The 24364-nt window shown below is 42.3% G+C and overlaps 1 protein-coding gene across 2 annotated transcripts in view; it reads left to right on the forward strand.

Annotated features, from left to right (window-relative positions):
- Positions 1 to 24364, forward strand: part of MSRA (methionine sulfoxide reductase A) — a 349549-nt gene that overhangs the window by 145260 nt on the left and 179925 nt on the right. For both annotated transcript variants that reach the window (XM_011970737.1, XM_011970735.1), the window contains one exon: positions 3759 to 3878. In XM_011970737.1, the coding sequence (XP_011826127.1) occupies positions 3759 to 3878 (120 nt within the window). The remainder of the gene's footprint in view (positions 1 to 3758; positions 3879 to 24364) is intronic.

A 24364-nucleotide genomic window follows, 5' to 3' on the forward strand; every position in this document is an offset into this window, starting at 1 on the left:
TATTTAAAGAAAGTAATGCATACTATATTTTATTTGCTGATATAATGATTACCAGATTATTGAAATGTATGAGTAATTTTGCTATAAATAAGCCTCTTCGATTAGCCTGGGAGATAGCAAGTTCATCATCTTGAAGACACTATGTAAATGGATCAATCAAGCATTTATCTTCCCTGTCCCTTATGAATTGTACCACTGAGTAACAAAGTAGTAGCTGAGGGGAAGCTTCTCATTATGAGGTATGAAAACGAAACGATAGAATTAGAAGATCACTATTTTGCAACTCTCCAGGAATTAACACATCTAGGCATTGAGCATCCATGGATGCTAACTAGACATGAAAGAGACATCTAGGCATTCTGTGCTTTCTAATCAAAGACCATCCATAGCCCCACCTCTAGTCTTGCCAAAGGATCAATTCTGAGTCTGATGAAGCCTCTGTCAACTTGCAGAAAATTGTCCTCTGAGGACGGAGGCATGAACTGAATTGCACCATGAGAACACAGTCCTCAGAATCCACAGTGTGAGAAACTGAACAGGTCAACTAGACTGTGATCTTCAAGGGATAAGGTCAAAGGAAAAGAATGGAGACAATGTATTGATTAAAAGAACTTAAAGATGGCTGAGTGTGGTGGCTCACGCCTGTAATCCCAGCACTTTGGGAGGCTGAGGCGGGCAGATCACCTGAGGTCAGGAGTCCGAGACCAACCTGGCCAACATGAGAAAACCCCATCTCTACTAAAAACACAAAAATTAGCTGGGCATGGTGGCATGTGCTTGTAATCCCAGCTACTAGGGAGGGTGCAGCAGAAGAATTGCTTGAACCCAGGATGTGGAGGTTGCAGTGAGCCAAGATCGCCCCACTGAACTCCAGCCTGGGTTACAGAGGGAGACTCCATCTTAAAAAAAAAAAAAAAAAAAAGAACTTAAAGACATACCAAATTTAAAAAATGAGCAAGACTGTAATGTCAGGGATGGACACTTAGGTGATAGAAGTGTAAGAAACATAGGAGGTGATTACTGTGAAAGTCAGATAACAGTTACTTTTTGGGCTATCGGGTGTCTGTTGGGATTGGAGTGGAGCACACATGGAGGCATGTCCAGGGTAGATGGCAAACTTCTGATTCTTGGCCCCGGTGGTGGTTGTCAGGGTGTTTGCCTAATAACAGTGCATTGAAATATATGTTTGTTTTGTGTGTGTGTGTGTGTGTTTTTTTTTGCATCAGTTTTATTTTATAACAAAAGGCTAAAAAGAAGTATTTAAAGAAAGTAATGCATACTATATTTTATTTGCTGATATAATGATTACCAGATTATTGAAATGTATGAGTAATTTTGCTATAAATAAGCCTGTTTTCTTTGTTTAAACACACACACACACACACACAATTTTCACACTCACACCTTCAAAGCCACATAATAGAATGTTTAGGTTAAACCTGCAGTCCCTAGTTGAAATGTTGCTTCATGGAGTTTTGTCCTCCTAACAACCTGTGTCCTAAGTCACATTCCTTTCCAGAAATGTGGACATTGACCGTATTTCAGTCCCTGAGACACTGTTTCAGCCACACGTGGCAGCCCAGACCCTTGCCCACCTGCATCCTGGTCATTCATTCTCCTCATGGGGTCATTACTTGATCCCTATTAAGCATTAAAAGTGGATTAAATATCTCTCTACTTACAGGTAATGTTTTGCTTGGTTTGGCCAAAAACATTTTAAGTTTTAAAAACCTGGGGCCACTGGAGTGGGACCATGGGCAAAGGTCAGGACAGGCTGGCTACTAAAGTGGCCTGTCACGAACCTTGTACATGAAGGTTGAAGGATTCTGGTGTTCTCTGGTGCCATCGCTGTTAGTCATTGTGCAGCACAGAAATATTTTATTCAACAAACTCTGCAGACTCCTGAACTTCAGGGGTGGACTGCCTTCTGCCTGGCGCTCTGCACAGATCCTGGGGCCCTCATGGTCATTTATGCGCAGTGAAGCTTCTCCGCTCACCTACAACTTGTCCTTCTCCAGAGAATCCTTGTCATCCTCCCCTCATCCCAGGGAGTGCAACAAAGCAAATGAATAGTGAATCCTTTTGCTGGAGACCTGTGGATACTTAATTTTTATAGATATTCAGTAAATATTTATTTATATTCACTAGCAGCAAGCAATTCACTTGTAAATGGAAAAAATGGAATAGTGGTGTGTAACATAAGCATAAGCAGATGCTCATGTTATTTCTTTGAATATTTTTCCTTTCTTTAAAAATGTAAATTTTTTAATTTTTAAAGTAATAGGAATCTGTTACAGAAAAATGTGAAGAATGAAGAAATATTCCTAAATTGTCACCACTATAATACAGTCATGGTTATCACTGTAGTATACTTAGTATATTTTCTTCCAGTCTAATTTTGGTGTGAAATTCTTTAATAGTTGTAATAAAAATGCATTTAATTGTGTTTTTTCCTTTTTACTTTAGCCTTAGATAATTATGATATCACAGACATTTCCATGTTGCAATGTTATCACAACAATAATTTTTTACTGCATTAAATTTTATTATTTGGTCTTATATTTTTATGTTAACCTAGTTTTGGTTAACACATTTTAGCAAATAGAATATTTTTGTATAATGTATAATTTTATTCAAATTGGTTTTTGGGTTTTGTTGCTTTGGATTTTTAGAGTAGAATATTAAAGAGTGTCGAGAATTTCAGTAAACTTCTAATTTATCTTTCAGCTCTGTCATCAAATCTAGTAAATCGAGTGAGTGTAGGAATGAGAGGTGTATAGTGTATATTAATTTACCAACTGTTGTTCCACTCAGGATCTCAGTTATATGTAACTTCATAAAGCCATATAAAATTTGAGTGAGGCAGTAATCTTTTTTTACATCTAGAAGTGGGCCATAGAACACCAGTTGTACTGGACAGTTTAGAAACTTATGGTAGAAAATGAAAGTTCTTTATTTGGAGCCAAAGGAAGTACACGGCAGCGTTTTCGATGTGTGTGAGTGTGTGTGTTCTTGGGAGATGGGTTGTGATTTTCATTAGATGTTCAAAGAGATCCTGTGCTGCTGGTATAGACACAGTGTTTGCTAGTCGAATGGAATGCTACTTTTGTGAGTTTGTTTGTTGTTGTCATTCTCTCCCTGTCTCCCCTCCAAACCCTTCTCCTGCATTCGTTATATCCAGAAATAAAACTCAGAAAAACTTACTTTTGAGTAAGTAGTGATTTATCACGTGCAAGTTTATAGTGATTAAAAAAATTTAAAACGCTAAACACATATGTGACATTGTTAATTGGAAATATGCACCAATTTATGTTGATTTTGGAAGTTTTCCCATTAAAATGAGTAACTTAGTGCTATACTTTGTTAAAATATTTTTTAAAAAAATATGTGACCAGGGAGCGGATAATTCAGTAAATTTTCTATTAATTCAAGTTATGAATTGAATGTGGAAATATGAAAATAGTTACCCCCTTACTATGTTATTTGGAAATGTGTAGATTTACTAACTCCATTAAATTTGAGGCCTTCTAAGTTTTCGCACAGCTAAAGCAAAGAGATATTATATGCAGATAATTGTAAATGAAATTATTTACCAATGTTAAGAAATCTCTTTCTTTAAAAGATAAAATCTTAGTCATTTTTGGTTATCAAATGACAGGAGCACCTTTTTTTTTTTTTTTTGTCTAACAGGTATGTGAATGTACAGTGACTGCTTTGTTTTGAATAATCAATATCTTTTTGTTTTTTTTTTTTTTAAGGAATGGGCTGTTTCTGGGGAGCTGAAAGGAAATTCTGGGTCTTGAAAGGAGTATATTCAACTCAAGTTGGTTTTGCAGGAGGCTATACTTCAAATCCTACTTATAAAGAAGTCTGCTCAGGTAGGAAGAATTTGCTTTGTTGTATTACTAGGAGAAACAAGGAAGGGCTTGTCACAACTGTTGGGTGACAGGCTCTTTAAAATGGAAATATGTTTCTTTTTTAAATGTTTCTTCAGTCTTTATTATTTTCATAAATATACTTGTGGGCCTCTCACTTTATATGTTTAGAAGATGATCATCTTCCTGTGGAATGTACCATTTAGCTTTTGCTGTGGAACAACCACTCTAAAACATGGTGGCTTCAAACAGTCATTTTATTAGCTTGTAATTCTGATGATCAGCAGTTGAGGCTGGGCTCAGCTTTGTGGTTCTTCTGTTAGCCTCACCTGGGATTTGCTCATGTGGCTAAGGTCAACCTGTGGGTTGCCTGGGGGCTAGTTGGCTTAGGCTGCTTTACTCTTAGGCCTGGCAATTGGTGCTGGCTGCTGGTTAGCACTAACTGCCAGCTGGGGTGTGGGGATGATGGACCATATATTTTTAGCACGCTGGTCTGAGCTAATTCACATGGTAGTGGATGCAGAGAACCTAAGAGCAGCAAGCGAGGATGAGCCCCATTCTCTGTTTGTGTTACATTCACTTTTATACCATTGGCCAAAGCACGTCATATGGTCTAGGCCAGAGACAATATGGGATGGCTCCCCAAAGGCAAGAATATAGGAAGTATCAAGAATCAGTACCATTATTGCAACAATCTACCACATGAGACGAACATTTCATATACTGGTTGTGTTTTCTGGAAGGAAAAACATTGAAAGCCATGCTATAATGCAGGCATCAGCAAACTATTGACTCATAGGCCAAATCCCACTTGCTGCCTATCTGTGTAAGTAAATTTTTGTTGAAACACAGCTATTCTCATTATTATTATTATTACATATTATCTATGAGTGTTTTCATGCTACAGTGACAGAGTTGAGTGCTCGGAACCAACTATGTGGTCTGCAAAGCCTAAAATATTTACTGTTGGGAGCTTTACAGGAAAAAAATTTGCTGACCTCTACTCTAGGTTAACAGGATAGGCAGATGCCCTCATGACAAATTCTATCTCGAATACCACATTACCTCTCTGGATTTGTTTCTGACCTTCAGGGATTTCCTTTCCTTTCCTGCCAGCTCAGGTAGCATTTGAAATGTTTTTCTAAAAAACTTACATTCACCATTTTAAGAGGTCTTAATAGGGAGGGAGTATCTGGAGCTATAGTCCACTATATTGATGGAAATGGGGTGTAAAATGTGAAGTTTTATCTTTTTAAAATAAAGGCTTAAGTAAGTCGGTTTGTGGAGGATGCACTCAGCCCTCCGAGGGCACCATGAATGATGGAGGGGAAAAGCTGGAGTGTGGGAGCTTGGTGAATAATGAGCATGTTGATGTGTTTACTACAATATGAATTTTATTTTGAAATAAAATTTGAGCTGTACAACAATGAAAATATTATAAAAATGTGCACATTCTTATTTTTTCTTGCTCTAGAGAAGGATTGAAATATTCTGATTGGTATGGAGAATGTGGTATAATGAACAAATATTTTAATGGTTAACCTATTTTTTTTTACTTCTGTTTCAAAATTAAACAAATGCTATGCATAGCTATAAATAGACTCAAATGAATCCTGGAGATCACCCAGGTGTATCCTCTCAAGTCTGAGGAATGGAAATGAATAGATTCATTCCTGTCATTCCAGACATGACTTAATGGCCTAAGAGAAAAAGGTTGCTAAGAAAACCCCTAAATATCTACTGCTTTATCCCTATTATCCTCAACCAGCAAAATGTTAACGATCAGTTAGAATATTGCGATTGCTTGTTTGCTCGAACCCTTTTCAGTTCAGCTGTTTATGTTAATAACAACATGATAATTGCCATGTGTTAAACTCATGCTATATGCCAGACACTCTAATAAGCACTTTCTCTGTCTTTGCTTTTCTCTAAGCAGTTCCATGAAGTATGTCAGTTTCTATCTTTTACAGAGGGAGTGTTGAGGCTCAGAGAGGATAAATAACTTACCTAAGGTCATACCTAGCAGGAATCCCTACCTCATTAGCTCTCAGCTCAAAGTCTATGCCATTGACCGTGGTGTAAGTCTCGTAGCTGTCATCATATCCCAGCCATTCTCCATTTATCCCTTTGTACTTCGTTCCACCAAGTCACAAATTCTCTTTCATATCTATCTTTCTCCTATATTTTTTATTATATTGGTGTGCTTTTAAATGATTAAGGAGAATGTCAAGGAAATTCTTTTGTCTTCCTTATGTTTAGAAGGAAAAAGGGCAAAGTCAGTTCATGCAAACAGCTGGTGTGTTAGAGGCGTCTAGCAGTGGTGAAGTACAGAAACCACGGAGGTTGGTAAATAACTCGATTTGATATGAACACTACCTGCTAAGTTAACAGTAGCATTGGGAAGCATGGTTGTCATGGAAACTTGTTCCTGATTGGAAAGGGATAGTTATAGGGTCTTACCCAGACACAGAAGGAGAGATGATTTCTTTCCCTAGGCTTTTTTTTTTTGTTCTGATCATAAAAGGGAAAAACAAAAAGGCAGAGAGGAGCTATGATAGGAAGGTCCCCCTGGCACAGAAGTGGTGGAGCCTTCAGGTCCCTGGGAATAACAGAGAAGGAGAACAAATAAGGTCCCTAGCTAGAGTAATTATGGTAACCAGCTAATTAAAGATTTTTGACCGAGGAGAGGGGTGGGGGAGACATAAAGCAGGTTACACTGGCGGGCCTCCCCTCTGAAGCCTCTGGTGCTCAAAGCCTTGCCGAACAAGTCAGCCCTGGAGGGGTCTGACTTGAAAGAAGGAAAGAAAAAACCCAAGGCTCTCTGGTAAGATGCATAGTAATTGCTGAGGTCCAGTGTGGGGGAAATACTAGTCTGTACTATAGTATTTGCATTGATTTCAAAATTGCTTTCTCTTGCGCTTGCAATTAAGTTTATAAAACTTTGATCACAATCCGTGAATATTTTGTAAAGGTTTTTACTTTTATTTTGTCAAGAAAAGAAGCATAGGGACCTGGATTGTGTGCAAATTCCTTCTCTCATAAAGCAGTATGCTTGAGTTTGAGGTACCTTGTGGTTTCTTGGGGCAGATGCCAGAGATATGGGAGGAGGGGTTAACAGAATCCACAGGGCCAGCTTTACTACTGCTCTGTGCAACCTCTTATGTGATGACACACATCAGAGCTTCCACAAGCATTATCTCAGCACACAGGTGGGTGAACACAGGCCGAGGAACCATCGGCTCAAGTTTGCTACCCCTGCTGCGTCAGTGAGTCTGCACAGCCTCAACAGGGGAGAAGTGAGTGAGAGAGTGTGGGTGTGAGTGTAGAAGCAGTGTGTGTCCAGAGAGGGTGTGGATTCATGTCCAAATGGTATTTCTATGTGGAAATTGATAGGCCAGTGACTCCGAACCCCAAACTGGAGTTGTGACTAGGCATATAGAAAAGATAACGTGGCTTCTCATAGTAGCTGAGAGAGGACGTGTCCCTATCGTGGGCTCACTAATGGGGCTGTTCGTGGTGGGCAGTCTCCATTGCTTGGTGCCACTTGCACCTGACGTCTGTAGAGAATACAAGGGGACAGCCTCTTAGGAATTTGGAATAAAGTTGCCCGTTGGGAATGGCAGTAGAAAATCAGCCTGCACTGAGTCACAGTGGAGATGGACAGTCACTGGGAAAGAGAGATTGGTTTCTGTGTCAGTAGGATTTCAGAGTAACCTAATGGAAAGCCCTGACTATGTAAAAGGAACATAGGGCCTTAGCAGGAGGTTGGTGAGCTAGAACAGCCTAGGAGAGGGGAGGTCCAGCCACTCTCTTGGGTGTTCTGGGCAGACCCACAGAGCCTGATACCCTGGCGCTTTTAAGTTGTGTCACTAACCTCATGTTCTGATCCATACTCTAAAACTTTCCAATCTTTTGTCCTCCTATGGGGATTATTTACAGAAAGAAAATGCATTGAAATCAGGTTGGTCAGACATGCAGTTCTAATTCTCACTCAGAATTCAATAAAATGCCACTCTGAGATATACATCTCAGTCTATTGTGAGTTTAGTCTGTACAGGTCATTCTCTCCAAATTGAGTTAACCTTGGGTTGAGTTATATGATGAAAACAGAGTTTTGGCCGGACCTCCATGATCTTCCAAGGCTTCACTTGCCTCCTGCATTCCCTTGGAGATTTCCCATCCCTTGCATGTGCCCATAATTTCATTTAAACCTGCTTTAAAAGTGAATGTACCTTTTAAGTAATCTATAATCTTCCCTTCCTCAGGTTCATTAAGCACTGAACCAATAGTGCACAGGCTGAGAAACTTTCCTCACCCAGATGTTTTGGGCCTGAATTCTAACCCCCCTGAAAGCCACCCACGACCAGCTTCTGCACCAGGTACCCAGTCTTGTCTGGGACACAGGGTAGCATCTCTCATGGCCAGCAGACCTCTGTTGGGCCACTGTTCTGATTCATTTCTGATCTAAGAGACGTGCTGAGAAGTAATTCATGTCTTAGTGGCCACTGTTTTGTACCTAAAATGATGTCCAAAGATTCATCTGTCCATTTGTGTTTCCTACAAGCTCAGCATCTGGCTGGCACTAGAAAACCCAGAACCTGGACCGGAATAGCCATGAGGAGCCTAACTTGTATGTAGGCCTTACTTGAATAAATTAAATATGCCACTTATTGGAAAGGTACCACATGCAAGGCATTGCACCAGGTCCTAGGAGAAGATTGGTTGTGATGTGAAGAATACTGGTTCCTGTCTTCCAGAATTTTCTCTATAGTCAAATGAAAGCTTGATCTTTCACATTTGTTTTAAGGAGTTGGGCTGACACTGGTTTTCTCTTTACACATGCACACACACACACCCCCTCAAACAGTTGTTATGCAAACCAACTGATTAACTGGCATGCTGTTGCTTTACTACATTGATTTTAGAAGTAATTGAGCTATTCAGATTCCTGAATGCTCAGATAGAGAATTATTCTTACATTTTATAATAACGACTGTACAGATGAAAATATGAAAAGACATTCTGCAATGGATAAGCATTCTGGGTTAATTTCAGTGCATTAGCCTAATATACAAATACCCCATTTCTGGCAAGAAAACCCAGGATGTTCATTCAGTGGGTAATATCTTTTCATATTTTGCTTACAGATGTTCAGAACAATTCCATGTTTATTAGTCTATTCAAAAGCTTTTAGAAATCTGCACAGCCAAGTGGCACTGAATCCAGAAGCATGAAAGGAGCTGCACAACTTTTCCTCATAAGATTTGCACAAGCACCACGGGAAATCTGAGGCCCAGACATTTCCTTATCAACAGAATACCCCAGTGGATTTTCAAGTGGGCTGTTCAACAGAGGTCTTGAGCAGGAGCCCAGGTGTGGGAAGAGCAGAGTGTGGGAGTCCTCATGTGACCCTCTAGGGGTGGTGATGCGACCAACTATATGGTTGGCAAAACCTAAAATATTTACTGTCAGGTGCTTACGTATCCTGCCCTGAGCCCATTTCCTCTCTTGTAGAGTGGAGCAATGCTGCTTGATGAAACCAGTTGAGTTGTGATTGGATTCTTATTTGATTTGTTTCAAATCTGAGTATTCTAGAAAATCTAGGATACACACTTTCTAGCTCTTGGGCATGTTAAAGATGAACACGATGGATCGTGAAGCATTGCTTGGCAGGGCCTGGGCCAGCCTGCAACAAGTATGCCTGGCACAGCACACGGAACCCATCTTCTTCTCTTCTTCATCTGTGTTCTTAGGAGGTCAGGTCATGTCACCCCCTTTTCCAAATGCATATAATTATTTCCTTGATGCTTGAGAGCTTTAACTAAGCATGGAATAATAATTTCCTCACTAATGTAAAACAACTCAGTATACTTTTTTTTAAGTTTGACTTAATTTCTGAAGTGTTTGGGTGGAAGCGCATGTCTATGTATCTTACATGAGATGAATGATCCCATTCTTCAAAGTAGGGGTGAGTTCTGTTATTAGCAGATTTTATCAAGCAATGTAAAACTCATTCTAAATTCCTTGCAGACTGCATTAAATCTCTTTTTAGTGCATAGTCAGTCTTATTGTACTCATTTCAATGTCAGTCAAGGTAAATTACTAAGTTATTGACATACTCCTGAAAATGCGAGAATTCTGGTGTTCAGTTCTTGCTACAAGCAATTTGATCGCTTTTTATTCCTCTTATTTTAGGCATAAAATTGCACCTTAAACTTGTAGCAGGCGGGATAAAAATGCTTATCTCTCTCAAACCAAGAGGCACAAAGCAGTCTTCAAGAGCAGAGACCCTTGACTCATACCCTTAGGACCAAAGATACCTGCTCACCCAGTGCCGTCTTCCGCACACGCCCATCCAGGCAGCTGTGCAAGACAGATTAGTTCAGTGAGTGGACCCATTGCCTGAGGAAAAAGTATAGGTAACGAGAAAACGGCTGGTTTTGTTTATTCTAAACCTCAGTCACCAGAAAGAGCAAGCTTGGCTTCTCGACCAACAGCACCCCTCTGAAGGGTTGATATGGGGGGGCATAGGTCATGGGGGAGGTCAAGGCATTTGAGACCTGGAAGGGTTTCAACCATCTTCCAATACAGCAGCTTTCAAACTGGGTGACCATGGAACCCTTAGGCTTTCAGAAAGGTTCTGCGGGAGCTCCAGAGGTAATGACATTTGAACTAGATAACAGTCCAGCTGCTTGGAGAGCCCATGCACAGCTTTCAGCTGTATTATATGTTGATGTCCTGCCTAATCACCTTATTTTGAAAAGTTATTAAGAATGTTGGGAAACCTCCAAGACAGATTTCTTTGTCCAGTGAGGGGACTGAGGCCGAGAGAGGTGAAGTGATTTGAGAGATTTTAGTGGAAGGGTTGAAAATGTGCTTGTCTTCTTAGATCACAGTGTGACTAGAACACCCAAAGGAAGTTTAGATCATACACCAATTCTGCCCCTCTCGGTGAGGTTTACAGTTAAGGACTCAGAGTAGGGGTGGCTTTGGAGTTGGAAATGTTAAGATTTGAAGAGGTCATAGTTTTGTCATTTGGTTCCTGTTTATCATTTCTGTTAGGCTGGATTTTTCCCCCAATATTGAGTCCTGGGATTTCCCGATAGATAGTTCTTGTGTCTGCTAGACGCTTTAAGTCCTGTCTGCAACGGCCAGCAGCAGAGCTGAGGTCGTGACAATAAAGAGCGCCTGCAGGAGCCCAGGACTTAGGACCAAGAAAGAAAATCATTGAATGGGGGAGTGGTTTCCTTGCTCTTTCACCTCCCTCACCTCCCTCCCTTTCAAGCTTCTGCAAATTGGCTTCCCGGCCTGGGCTGGGGACTGCCGAGTCCTGCAGAATCAGGGCAAGCCGTCTGCAAATTGATTTGTCCACCAAGCGTGGCCTGCAGACCTTACATGTAATATCCTGGTACGCACCTGCTCCAGTTTTCAATATACAAGGGTGATGGCATTGCAATAAGTAAAACATGCACTCAGCCAGTGCTATTGAACTCAGAGCAACTTTTCACCATCACATATGTCCTTCATCCACCAGTTCTAAAATTTGAGTGACTCTATGGGGGCTCTCTGGCAGTATCTAGACAAAATCATGGTCTGTCATACTCACATAGGTCTGAACCCTGTATGCTGATGGGTAGTTCAAAGTTGAAACTGAAGAGACATGTGCACATTTTGCTAGAGGTATCCCGAGTTTGCCCAGATATTTAAATTGAGCATTAGACATCAGAGAGGATGAGGATTTTCTATCGCTTCAAATAACTAAAGTCTGGCAAGCGGCAAAACATAGGGCCTCACAATCCTGCTGTCCTCGAATGGTGAAAGGAGGCATTTAGTGCCTTTCTTTCCTCTTCAGGCCATTGGCTAAAGACTCCAATGATGATGTCAAGGTCTGTTCTTTGTCATTGAAAGGCAAGGGGTGAGTGAATTGGATGGTTTGTGGACTCTCTAAAGACTATTGCATGTGCTACATGTTCTTCATATGACCTTGATATTTTAATATTCTATAGCTTGTTTGGCTGTTCAACTCACCTCCTTAAACAGCTTAAATCACTGCTGAGGAACAGGTGTGGTGGTCAAAGGTCAACAGACTGACGACTTTAAGTAGTTAAATGCGTCAATATTTCAGCATTTCTGGTGGTAAAACTGAAATAGGGCATTTAAGTAGAAAACAAATGGAAAGGAACAATAATGAAAACATCCTTTATACCCATTTAACACTGGAAATAGGTTATTCTTTCATTGTTTTAGGATTATATTCTCAAAGACTTAGAAGGGAAATTGAGAGGAATTTGCTATAGCAAGCAGTTCTTAAAACGTAATTGCAAAAGCAATTGATGAATGTGCCCACACTGATGTTTTCAAATCACATCTAATGGAGCCATAATGTAATATGAGAAAATAACCTTATAGGGGGTCAGGGGGTTGAGCTTCTCTAGGAATTTTATGGGATATATTGGGTCTTAATTACTTCATAATGACTGACAGTTTTTAGAGCCTTAGAATAAAGGTTTCCTTTTTTTTCTAAGTTACATTAAAAATAAATATCTGGGTCAAGTATTGGCCCATCCATCTGCCAAGTGAAAATTGCAACAAGAGAGAAAAACACGGTCGCTTGTCATGGGAGTGAAGCACCTAGACGTGAGCGGAGCGGCTTGGGAAGAGGTCACTGTTGTTTGCTGGGGCTGTGCCTCCAATCTGCCGGGGGCTCCTCAGCCTGGGAATCATTTACAAACCACTGAGGCCCCTCAGCTGCAGGAGAAGCTTTACTTAATAAATCCTGGCCTCTGAGGCGTGGAATCGTGAGGTCTCTCAGGGAATGCTGAGGGACAGAACTAATTTCAGTGTCTTCGTTCTTTGAAAATGGGAGCTAGCATCACGTCTCTGGCTGGAGCGTTCTGATGAGGGTGACCACCTATCCACAACATGTTTTGAACCTTTTAGAGGATTATTTATAGCTGTTGTCTTCCTCTTTCTTTCTTGATGTTTCCTCTTCCTCCTGCTCCCCCTGTCTTCTCTTTTTCATCTTCTTTCCTTTAGTTAAGGATATGTTGTTTTTTTCCACTCTGGTTTATTGTTATAAGGCTTAAAAGAAGTCACAGAAACTGGTGACTTAGCACATAGTACACATCTTAGGTTTAGAAGAACAGTTGAAAACATAATGCTCTTAATGGGTATTACAATAGTAGTTTATATCCATGACCACTTTGGATATTTGTAATCCACAACTCATTCTACCTACTCGTCTCTGTCACAGGCCCATGAAATAGAGCAGCATCAGTGCTGCCCCTTACAAATGTGCCAGGGGTCAGGGGCACTTGGAAAGTTACTCAGTGTGCCACCTGGCTCATTAGAGGTTTTGTCAATCTGCTGGTAGGATTGAAAATAAAACAGGGTTTATATTTAAGACTGTCTCCTTCTAAGCCTTCTCTTCACTCATTTCCAGTAAATGCATTTTCACATGTCTTTCTTGAGCACTTTAGGATAATTTAAAAATGCTAAGCTGTGCTAGAACTGTGCTAGAGTTTTGAAAATGGCTTATAAAAATAATCTAGAGGTCTGGAACTGTTTAGATGGATGTGATCTACAGAAACATGGGATTTCCTTTTCTTTAGCTGAATGGACTTTAGAGGTCATCTATTCCAGCGATTTTTTTTTTTTTTGAAACTTTTATTAGGCATTAGAATCTTTTCTTCAGACAAAAATTTTGCACAGAAGTCCATTAAAACAGTGTCTAAGATGCTCTGATTGAGAGAGAGGCTTCCCCCAGCACTGTCCTCAATATTCTGGCCCTAGAGTGCTGCCTCAAAACCCACCGGGAGCTTAGTCTGTAAAGCAGTTGAGGACGAGGGCCGAGTGAACTCTGGGCTGAAACATGCAGTAAAACGAGAAGGCTTGCCACACCTCGCTCATCACTAGCCCACTGCAAGGCTGCACTTTGGATGCTCGTGGAAACCCGCAGGATGATTGAGGAGTCTGTGCAGAGGGAAGGGGCCTTTTAATTCTCTGCCTCCTTAGAGGTGCGCCCTGGCGGGCCGGGAGCCTCAGTCAGAGATGTTTCTGTACAGGTTCCAGGTTTTGCAGCAAGGTCCCAGAGCATCGCGTTCTCCCAATGACCGGTGCTCCTTCTGTTTTCAATTTCAGCCTGATTCCCTAAGTGAATTTCATGTAAAGCTGTCCCTTCCCCCTCGGTCCCAGCGGGTAAGGAGCTGCTGGCGACTGTCACGCCAGTGCCCCTGTCAGCAGACCTGCTTGGCTCTGGAAGGATGAGTTGACAAAAAGCCATAGGTGCCTGAACTTGGGTGTCTTTGTGCACAAGAAAAAATAATCTGTCACCTTGTTTAAGGCGTGTTCGGTCGCGTTTGATAGTTTGAAAATGCTCTGGGGAAAAATCATCTGTCTGGCTGCAAGAGTCAGGTTGTAAAATGGCGAAATCACATACTAGGGGCTGGAGTGGGGGGGGGGAGGGTGGGCAGTGTGGGGGCATTGGGAGGGTGCTGGTTTCTTTTTTAAATAAAGCTTTAATTTTTTAATCTAATAAACGGTTTTTTGTTTAAAGAGCAGTTTTAGGTTCACAGCAAAAGTGAGCAGAATGTAAAGACAATTGCCATCCCCCCCATCCCCCTACCATGCCCACCACCAACATCCCCACCAGAGTGGTGCATTTGGTACACCCCAGGGACCACACTGACATGTCCCCAGCAGCCATAGTTGGCATTGAGTTCACTCTAGATGTTCTGACATGTGTAATGAATGACCTGTGTCCACCGTGAAGTTATTGTACGGAGTGATTTCACTGCCCTCAAATCCTCTGTGCTCAGCCTATTTAGCCCATCCTCCCCCACCAACCCCTGGCAACCGCTGATCTTTTCAGAGTCTTCATGTGTTTGCCCATTTCAGAACGTCATCGAGTTGAAATCACACAGTCTCTGTCCTTTTTAGATTGGCTTCTTTCCGTAATATGCACTGAAATTTCCACCCTGTCTTTTCATGGCTCGGTAGGTCATTTCTTTTTAGTGCTGAATAATATTCCATGGCCTGGATGTACCCCAGTTTGCTGGTCTGTTCCCCTACTGAAGAATATCTTGGATGTCTCCAGCCTTTGACAGTTACGATTGAAGCTGCTGTCAACGTAGGAAACTGGTTTTAAACGTTCAGTAGAGATGAATGTAAGAACTCTGGAGTGGAGGAGGCTTGGAGGCCTGGGTTGAAGTGCAGTTCTGCCAGAGAGGATTTCCGCTAGCTGGTATCAGGCAACTGGGGACTTCATTCGTCAAAAGCACTTAACGTTGAAACTTACTTTTCTTTTCTGAGCCACATAAGTAACAAGAATTCAGACAGCACCTCTGTCTAGGTGGATGACTGGTAAAAAATTTCAACAGTACTTTTCTCTCTCCAGAGCGCCAGAGTTCAGATAGGCATGTGTGCATGCTCCCCTTTCTGTGGGGCAGAAGTACATGTATTTCTGTGTCCCCCCGAGGTGCAGCTGTAGTCTCTGACCCCCTGAGTTGCAACCCACTGGGAGTGTTTCTTATAAGATTTCTCACTTTGTGGGGACCTTGGGCTTCATCTCCTGCCCTCCTTCTCCTGCCCCAAATGGCTGCCATGGTGGGTCCAGAAGAAACCCTCAGAACTCTGGAGTTTGCTTATCTTCTAGGCTTCTTATTCATTTCTTTCCTTCATACTAGCTCAGTGAAAAATGTTAAAATATTTAAAAAATATATCAGATCCAACATTTTAGTTAGATAGGAAGATTGCTTAAGATGTCAATGTGCCCTATCTTGGCCAGGGCATTGCAAGGCGGGGTTAGTGCTCATAGACACACAAGGATTTTTTAGGAGGTGATGACACCGTTTCTGTCAGGGGTGACCAGGAATGGGCACGAACAGACAGAAGCATTCAAGTGACTTGAGAGGATCCTTAGGCAGCCTGGAAGTAAGAGGAAGATGATGGGCCTTCTCCAGCTCCACAAAAAAACAGTGTAATTAAATGTGGAATACCCTTACCCCAGGAATATTTGACCTCAGAGAGCTTGGGTCTCAATGCATTGGACGCTGACAGCCCATGTATTCTGCTCTGTTTGTGTCTATAAACCTTCTTCATTTACTTTGTTTTTTGAGATGGAGTTTCGCTCTTGTCACCCAGGCTGGAGTGCAGTGGCATAACCTCGGCTCACTGCAGCCTCCATCTCCCGGGTTCAAGCAATTCTCCTGCCTCGGCCTCTGGAGTAGCTGGGATTATAGGCACCCACCACCGTGCCCAAGTATTTTTTTGTATTTTTAGTAGAGAGGGGTTTCACCATGTTGGCCAGGCTGGTCTCAAACTCCTGATCCCTGATCCAGGTGATTCATTTACTTTCAATTATGGTACCTCAATGGCCTCCCATTTGAGTATAGATGTTAAATAAATACAATTGTCTCTCAGTCTTGCTCAGACTAATTACTCAAGGCTTTGATGAGCAGCAGTCTCATTTAGAAGAGGACTTGCCCTGGCCCAAGAATTCACTCTCTTACCTAGGATGTAATTTTATTTTTCTGACAGGACATGCTTGATGGCACTGATCTCTCCAGCCAGGTCAGCGCGGCAGAGAGGTGAACACCAGTATGTCTTGTTAAGAAGCAGGAGATGAGATCATGAGATTGCCACACACACATGTTGATGGCCTTTAGATATGAACTTGGAGATAGAAAATAATGGCTAATATGTTTTAGTCCTTTCCAAGTGTGTGGCATAATTCTAAATTCTTTACATGTGACAGCTTCTTCAATTTTCATTACCGCTGGATAGGGAGGGGGTAGGCTAGTGTCCCTGTTTTTGAAATGAACAAATGCAGGCATAGGGAGATTATCTGACTTGTCTAAACCCCCGGAATTAGTAAGCGGCAGAGCCAGAATGGATGCAGGGTCAGTCTATGTCAAGAGTCCTGGCTTTGAACTCCTATGCTGTGTCTCTCTCAAAGAACAAGAAGGTACAAGTCGCTCAATGAAAAGAACTCCATTGTCAGTGAGACATACAACACCCTTCCAAAGTGACAAAGACAAAACACCTAGCTAAGACTCACTGGCTAATTGGAAAGCAGGGCCTGTTATTACATAAAGGCTCCTGTCCTACTAGGTGAGATTTTCCTTGAGGGTAGGGACTAGGTCTTTTCATCTCCCTACTCTTGTGACACCTGGAGCAGGCCTTGCTCTCAATAGGCTCCTGATCAATGCCCAGTTGTCAGGTCCCCTCATGCGTTAAAGAAGGCCGTGCCTGAGGATCCCACTGGCAAGTCTTGGAAGGCTCTGGGACTCTTGTCAGCCCTGCACGGTGCTTCCTGATTATATGAAGAGTCAGAATCTATCGTGAGAAAAGTCCAAAGTCTCTCCTAAGTTCTGAACAATAACTCCCTTGTCCCACATGGCAACTCTTCCCTGATGGTTTAAAGAGCTGAGGTCTTGGCGAAACCAGGCTTTCCCTCAGATTACTCAGCAGAGGACTTTGCCAGTTATCTTAGACCTTTTTAAGAAGCAGATATACAGCTGGGTGGGGAGGCTGATGCCTGTAATCCCAGCACTTTGGGAGGCCAAGGCGGGCAATCACTTGTGGTCAGGAGTTTGAGACCAGCCTGGCCAACGCGGCGAAACCCTGTCTCTACTAAAAATATAAAAACTAGCCGGGCGTGGTGGTGCACGTCTGTAATCCCAGCTGCTTGGGAGGCTGAGGCAGGAGAATCACTTGAACCTGGAAGGTGGAGGTTGCAGTGAGCTGAGATCTCGCCACTGCACTCCAGCCTGGGTGACAGAGACTCTGTCAAAAAAAAAAAAAAAAAAAGAAGCATCATCTTCTTTGTTCATCTGTTGCCTTTGACCTTGTCAGATCTAGTGAAATTCTCAGTGCCCTGAAAACAAATGGACTTAGATCTATGGCCACTCTCTGGCAAAGGTAAGGGAATTTTAAATTCCAGCATCTTTTGGGCTGTAGCAAGGTGACACAATTTATCAGAGTTTCTGGAGTGCCCCAGAAGCTATGTAAATGCAATTTTATCATTTCTGTAGTATTCTGTAAATATCAAGCCTATAAAACAATGCAATTACAAGAAGAAGAGTTAACTCACAGGTTGGTGAAAGGAACACTGCTCATAATCAGAGTCAGGTGGTAAAGGACGTACTTCGTGGTGAAGCCAGGTGTGTAGGGACCTGTGGCATTCGCCCATCTGGAGTTGTCTGCTTCTCTCTCCCTGCTCCTGTGGGTGGGATTGGGATTCCTAAGTCACTTTCCCTCCCTTTCCCCGTTCCCATTTCTTTTGAGTACTTACTAGGTGCAAAACATTTTTCTGGACATTTGGGAAAGCTCAGAAAATAATATGCTGATATTCCACTCCAGGAAGGTAGACCGTCCTAGGAAACCCAGGACTAAGGAAAGCAGTCCCGGCGTGCAGGGGAGATTCAGGGTGCTTTCTACCCTCTCCTGGACCTCAGTTCCCTGCACCTGGCTTGGCTTTTGTAGGCTGGGACCGCTGCTCCTGTTGGCTTCTTCCATGGCAGTCAGTGCCACCCAGCTCGCTGGTGTTCCTGACTCGGGCTCTGCCCGCCTCACCCCATCTGTAGGCCCTCCCTGATGGGTGTTCTGCTGTTCACGGTCCTAATTTGGCACACGCCCTCTGAGGACCTCAATAGAGACACTCCAGGGAAGAGGCCTGGAGCTGCGTCCCTGAGAATGCGTCAGAGGGAGCAGTCCGGAAAAGAAAACACAACCAAGTCATTTCGGTTGGTTGGGAAATAAACTCTGCAGGACAAAATAGATTCACAATAACGATCCGATCTGTCAGAAGAAGTGGCCAAGAAGGGGAAGAAATGAGCGGCTGTGTGTGGGCGAGCCATGGAGGCAGGAGGCTCTCCCTGCCATTTGGTCCAGTCACAGCAGAATAAAAGCTCCACTTCTGGATGAGGGATCACATGTGACAAGTATGCAAGAGCTTTTTAATACCACCACGCCTGGCCAGTGATGGGCACAGCATCCTGGTTAGTAATGAAAGTGGAATGAGAAAGCTGCAGGAGCCCGAGATGGATGGAACAGGGAAGGAGCAAAGTTCCCACAGAGGAGACAGAGGAGGAGGAAGCAGGGGACAGAATACCCCACGACTCTAGAGGCACACGTACACAAGCGAGGCAGCACGCAGAGTCGAACAGGCACAGATGGACTGGTCACGTAGCCTGGAGTTAGGGCAACAGATGGACAAGTCATTGCATAAATTGGCTACCCAGGGACCACACATGCCTGCTAGGAAATCCAAGGACGTATCAGGTTGACCCAGTGACAACATACCTGGACAGAGGTAGACACAGGTGCCCCTGATCTGAAAGGGAAGTGAACAGCAGTTTGCACTGGTGGGGGTGGGGGGCGGGAAGCAAACGAGATTGAATAAGAAAAGGAAGGAAATTACATTGTGTGCGTGTGTGTGTGTGTTTAATGTCTTTTGCAGGAGGACCTTAATTCATCTTTGTAAGACCTGACTTTAATTATGTCACTTCTGAATGTTGTAATCGTATGACATTCAGAGCAGTGGGAGAGGAAAATAACATTTGGATCAAAATATATTTGATATATATTCAAAATATAGCTGAAATAAATTTTCTAAACACTGAATTTTTAGTTTAAGCACAAACTGAAAAACAATAGCTTTCATGGAAATAGTTACTTGTAAAATGTTGTTGTTCAGCTTTCAGAATGAAGTGTAAAATACAAGATGGAGTTGTCATTTAAAAACCAAATAGTATTAAACTAAAACAAAAATAATTATTGCTAGATATTTTTAGGTTGCCGTAACAGTGTGTCACAAAAATACTGTAGTCTGCTGTGATGGTATTGATTACCTTTTTATTTGATGGCAAAAATGGATGAATTGTCATGTCTTTAAGTTGATATTTACTCCACATTTTAATATACATTTAGGATATGTATACATTTGTGTTAATTTTTAAAGCTTTTAAAAATTAATCACCTATTATTCGAAAGTCACTATGCTAGGGACCAGATACAGTGGTGAACAGGATAAAATTGTTTCTGTCTTCATGAAGGGTATATAATCTATTACTTAAAAAAAAAAAAAAAAAAAAAGACTTTAAGGCCAGATGTGGTGGCTCATGCCTGTAATCCCAGCATTTTGGAGGCTGAGATGGGAGGATCGCTTGAGGCCAGGAGTTTGAGACCAGGCTGGGCAAGAAAGCAAGACATTCATTTCTTCAAAAACGCTATTTTAAAAACTTTAATTTTTAGAGCAATTTTAGGTTGAAGCAGAAAAAGTAAGCAGGAAGCACACAGTTCCAGTGTTACCGCCTACCACACACACCTACATTTTCTTGGCTATTAACATCTTATATTAGTGTAGTACATTTGTTATTGATAGGCCAATATTGATTTATTATTATTAACTAACGTCCATAGTTTACATTAGGGTTCACTTTTGGTGGTGTACATTCTGTAGGTTTGACAATTGTATAATACATGTATCCACCATTATAGAATCATGCAGAATAGTTCACTCCCTAAAAGTTCCTTGTGCTCCACCTGTTCATCTCTCCACCCCCACAAACCCCTGGCAACCACTAGCTTTTTACTGCTGATCGTTCTGCCTTTTCCGGAATGTCATGCAATTGTGTGATTGGAGAATGGGTGGAAGCACACAGTAAGCAGCATGTTTAGTAGGCCTTTTTCACTCAGCAGTATGTATTTAAGGGTACTCCATGCCTTTCTGGGACTTGATGGCTCATGTCTTTGCATCACTGAGTAATAATCCACTGTTTGGAGGTACCATAGGTTATTTTATCTATTCAGCTATTGAAATAACTGCAGTTGCTTCCAGTTTTTGACAGTTATGAACAAAGCTGCTATTAACGTTTGTGTAGAGGTTTTTATGTGCACGTAAGTTCTTAACTCATTTGGACAAATGTTTAAGAATGTGACTGCTGGATCATGTGGTTAGACTATGTTTAGCTTTGCAATAAACTGCCAAACTGTCTTCCAAAGTGGCTGTACCATTTTGCTCCCAGCAATGAGTGAGAGTTGCTGTTGCTTTACATCCTTGCCAGCATTTGGTGGTGTTGGTGTTTTGGATTTTGGCCGTTCTAATAGGTGTATAGTGGTATCTCCTTATTGTTTTAATTTGCAATTCCTTAATGACATATGATGTGGAGCATGTTTTCATATACTTCTTTGCTGTTTTTATATCTTCTTGGTGAGGTGTCCATTCAGATCTTTTGCCCATTTTTTATTTGAGTTGTTATTTTCTTATTGTTGAGATTTAAGATTGTTTTGACCTTTATCAGATATGTGACATGAGAATGTGTTCTCCCAGTCTGTGGCTTGCCTTTTCATTCTCTGAACAGTTTCTTTCCCTGGGCATCCATTACTTGTGAACTGTGTGGGCCGGGCACTGGTGGACCAGAGTAGTTCTGGGAAGGTGAATTGCAGACCTGCACAGCAGGCTCTGTTAGTCCCAAAATTCTCCCAGAAAGTCAGTGTGGACTGTTGCATGCCCGAATCCTGGCACTCACACCTTTCTTGTTACTTGCGTCTGTTGATCTTGATACTGGGTTGTACCTATGGTTTCGGCCTCTCATTGTTTGCCGTGTTGATCATTTTGTGTCTCTGATGACTTTAGTAGCTGACTCTGGCCCTGGTCCCTTGACTTCATGTGAGTTCTGTTGCCTGACTGTGGCCATCCACCTTCCCACATGGGTGCTGATTGTCTTGTTTGTGTACCGGCTTGGGCTTTGCCATTGACAGTTTATCCTGACCCCAGCCTGAGGCCTAGTGTCTAGAAAAACTATCATATTTTCAGTGGTTGATTATAAAACCAGCATTATGTTGGGTGTTTCTCACTTTAATGTCTAAACTCAAAATCTTTCTTGCTGTCATCCCCAAACGAAGTTCCCTGCTGACTTTCCCATTTCTTCCCTAATGGCCTCACCATTCTCCCAGTAACTCAGACTGTCTACCACAGGGCCGTCTTGGATTTATCCTTCATCAGCTGCAGACAGTCAGTAGCCTCGTTCTCAGACCCGAGTGCTTCAGTGCCTACCATTCGTTTTATTAAAGGACTTGAGTTCTACCATGATAGGAAAAAAAGCTGCATCATTCCAGGAAGGTATGTGTGCACATTCAGACATTAGGTTAATGCCGTATACATTTTTCTGAAAACCCTGTATCTCTCTATATGGCAGCCTCTAAGAGCCTTTGTGGTGCTAAAACCTGGAATCATTCTTTGGCTTTGTTTTTAAACACTGAAATCCTTCTTGAGTCTTCTCTCTTTTTTATTCCCACTGCCACCAGTGTGAAACTGGCCCTGGCTTCATGGCTGGCCCCTTGAGGCTTAGTGCTGGACTCAATGCCTTGGGTCTTTCTGAAGGGAAGCCTGCTGGGGACAGGAATAGGGAAAGAGCTGAGTAGAACAATAAGGTGGAGAGAACCAGAAAGCTTTTCAACCCATCTTTAGAGTAAGATCTTCACAGTGTGATTTTGTTATTCTATTTGAAGTGAATTCTAGAGTAGCTGATGCTTTTAGAAATCAAATATAGATACAGAACACATTACAAAACTAAGATTTGGTCATTTTAAAAGCTTTGTTATTTGCTTTTTCATACTCTCCTTTCCTCCTCTTCACTCAGGTAAATAATGATTTGACCATAATTTTCTTTACTTAAAAATATTTTTTTCACAGACTTCAGATCTATGTGTCTACTTGTCATGAAAAGTGTATTTTACTTTAATAAGCTAATGATTTATTTCAACAGAGGAAGCAGAGCCCTCCAAGTTTATATGGATTGATTACTCCAAAGCTTTGACTAGAGACCTGTTCTTTTAAAAGCCAGTGTTTTTGTGCAACTCAGGTGAATTTCAGATTGCCTTCTCAAACTCTACCTGTGTATCATTAAGTCACTGCTAAGATTGTTTCCCCCTCATTTCCAGTAGCTTATGAGAACTCCAGCTATTAGCATGTAGCATTTCACCTCCTAAACTACTAGGTCGTTTCTTTGATTGCCCAGAACAATCTTATCATTGAATGAAACTACTATAAATTATATGCACATAGTTTTAAATGATTGCAAGATAGATTTGATTCCAGGTCTTTTCAGAAGTTTAGCATTGACTCTTTTTCAAAATTTTCTCTTTTTCAACATTTCCAGCTATGTTTCAACTTGTTTGTCAGAACGATCGCTGCCTGGGCTAAAGCCAGTGCTGCCAGGCAAAGCTGCTCCCAGTTGGGCCCAGGTGGGTGCAGCAGGGAGCTGGCTGTCGGGTGGGGCTGAGCTTCTGGGAGAGCAGGAGTGAGCAGGTGGGCATGACGAGGGACGTGCTGGGGGGCCCAAGGTGAGGAAGGAAAAGAGCAAACGGCCTTCTGGTGCATGCGGTCATTAAGGTGAGATGACTAATTAGTGCGAAGCCTTGAGTCTTGATGAATGGGCCAGGGAGACAATCCTTTATGTCAAGTGCAAGGAACTAACCTGAGAGCCCAATGTGGAGTGCACTGGAAAGTCAGTTAAACAGATAGATAGTCCCACCTGTTGAGGAGATGGAAGCAAGGGCCAAATTGGTGGTGGTGGTGGATGGGGGGTGGGGTGGTTGGGTTGGCCTAGGGCCCTCTATGGGATGGGGAGCTTGAAACCCATCTCTCAGTATGTGTAGCCAGTGGAGCTGCGGTGCAGCTGGGGTCTTGGTGAGTCCTAAGTGACTGTTTAGATTAGGTCATGATGAACTGAGGTTTTTGTCTTTAATTCAGGAAGCAAAAGCATTGAGGGCTCTTGTTCACATTTTACCTGCAGCTGATTTGATACCCTGTCTGACTCTTCAGGTGGTATTTTACCAAATTATGTTCTGGGGGAGGCCAGTCCATATTCCAGAAGTTAGACCAAATGCTAAGATGCCCTGTAGCTGACTGGAGGAGGGCTGGGTCATATACCACGTGATGGGGAGAGAAGAGGGAGGCAGAGGACACAGTCTGGCGTGGAGTAGACATGGAGTCAAAGGCTGATCTTGGCTCTTGGAAGATCCTGGGTGGAGATTCAGGTAGGACAGGTGAGTCATAGGAGCTTCTGGGCAGCAGTCAGCTCTGGGGTACTCACAAAGTGTGGTGGCTGCTGGAAATAGTGGCCTATACCTCTCATTAGAGTATTTCAGCTGGAAGGGCCTTTGGAATCTTCTCTTCTCCCAGGATAGGAAATGGAAACTCAACAAAGTCGATGACTCAGCATTGTCAGGCAGCTAGCCCATAGCAGGGACTAGACCAGAACCCTGGCCTTTTCTCTTTTTCAGAATTCTTTTAGAAACAGTTCAATCGAGGTGTAATTGATCTATATTAAAGTACGTATTTTAAAATGAACAATATACATTTTGACATAGGTAGACACTATAAAGTCCTCACCACAGTCAAGATAATGAGCAGATCCATCACCCCAAAGTTACCTTGCACGCCTTCATCATTCCTCCCTCCTGCCTTCCTCACCCCACAGCCC

This window comes from Mandrillus leucophaeus, unplaced genomic scaffold (assembly GCF_000951045.1).
Source record: "Mandrillus leucophaeus isolate KB7577 unplaced genomic scaffold, Mleu.le_1.0 Scaffold97, whole genome shotgun sequence".
NCBI classification, from domain to species: Eukaryota; Metazoa; Chordata; class Mammalia; order Primates; family Cercopithecidae; genus Mandrillus; species Mandrillus leucophaeus.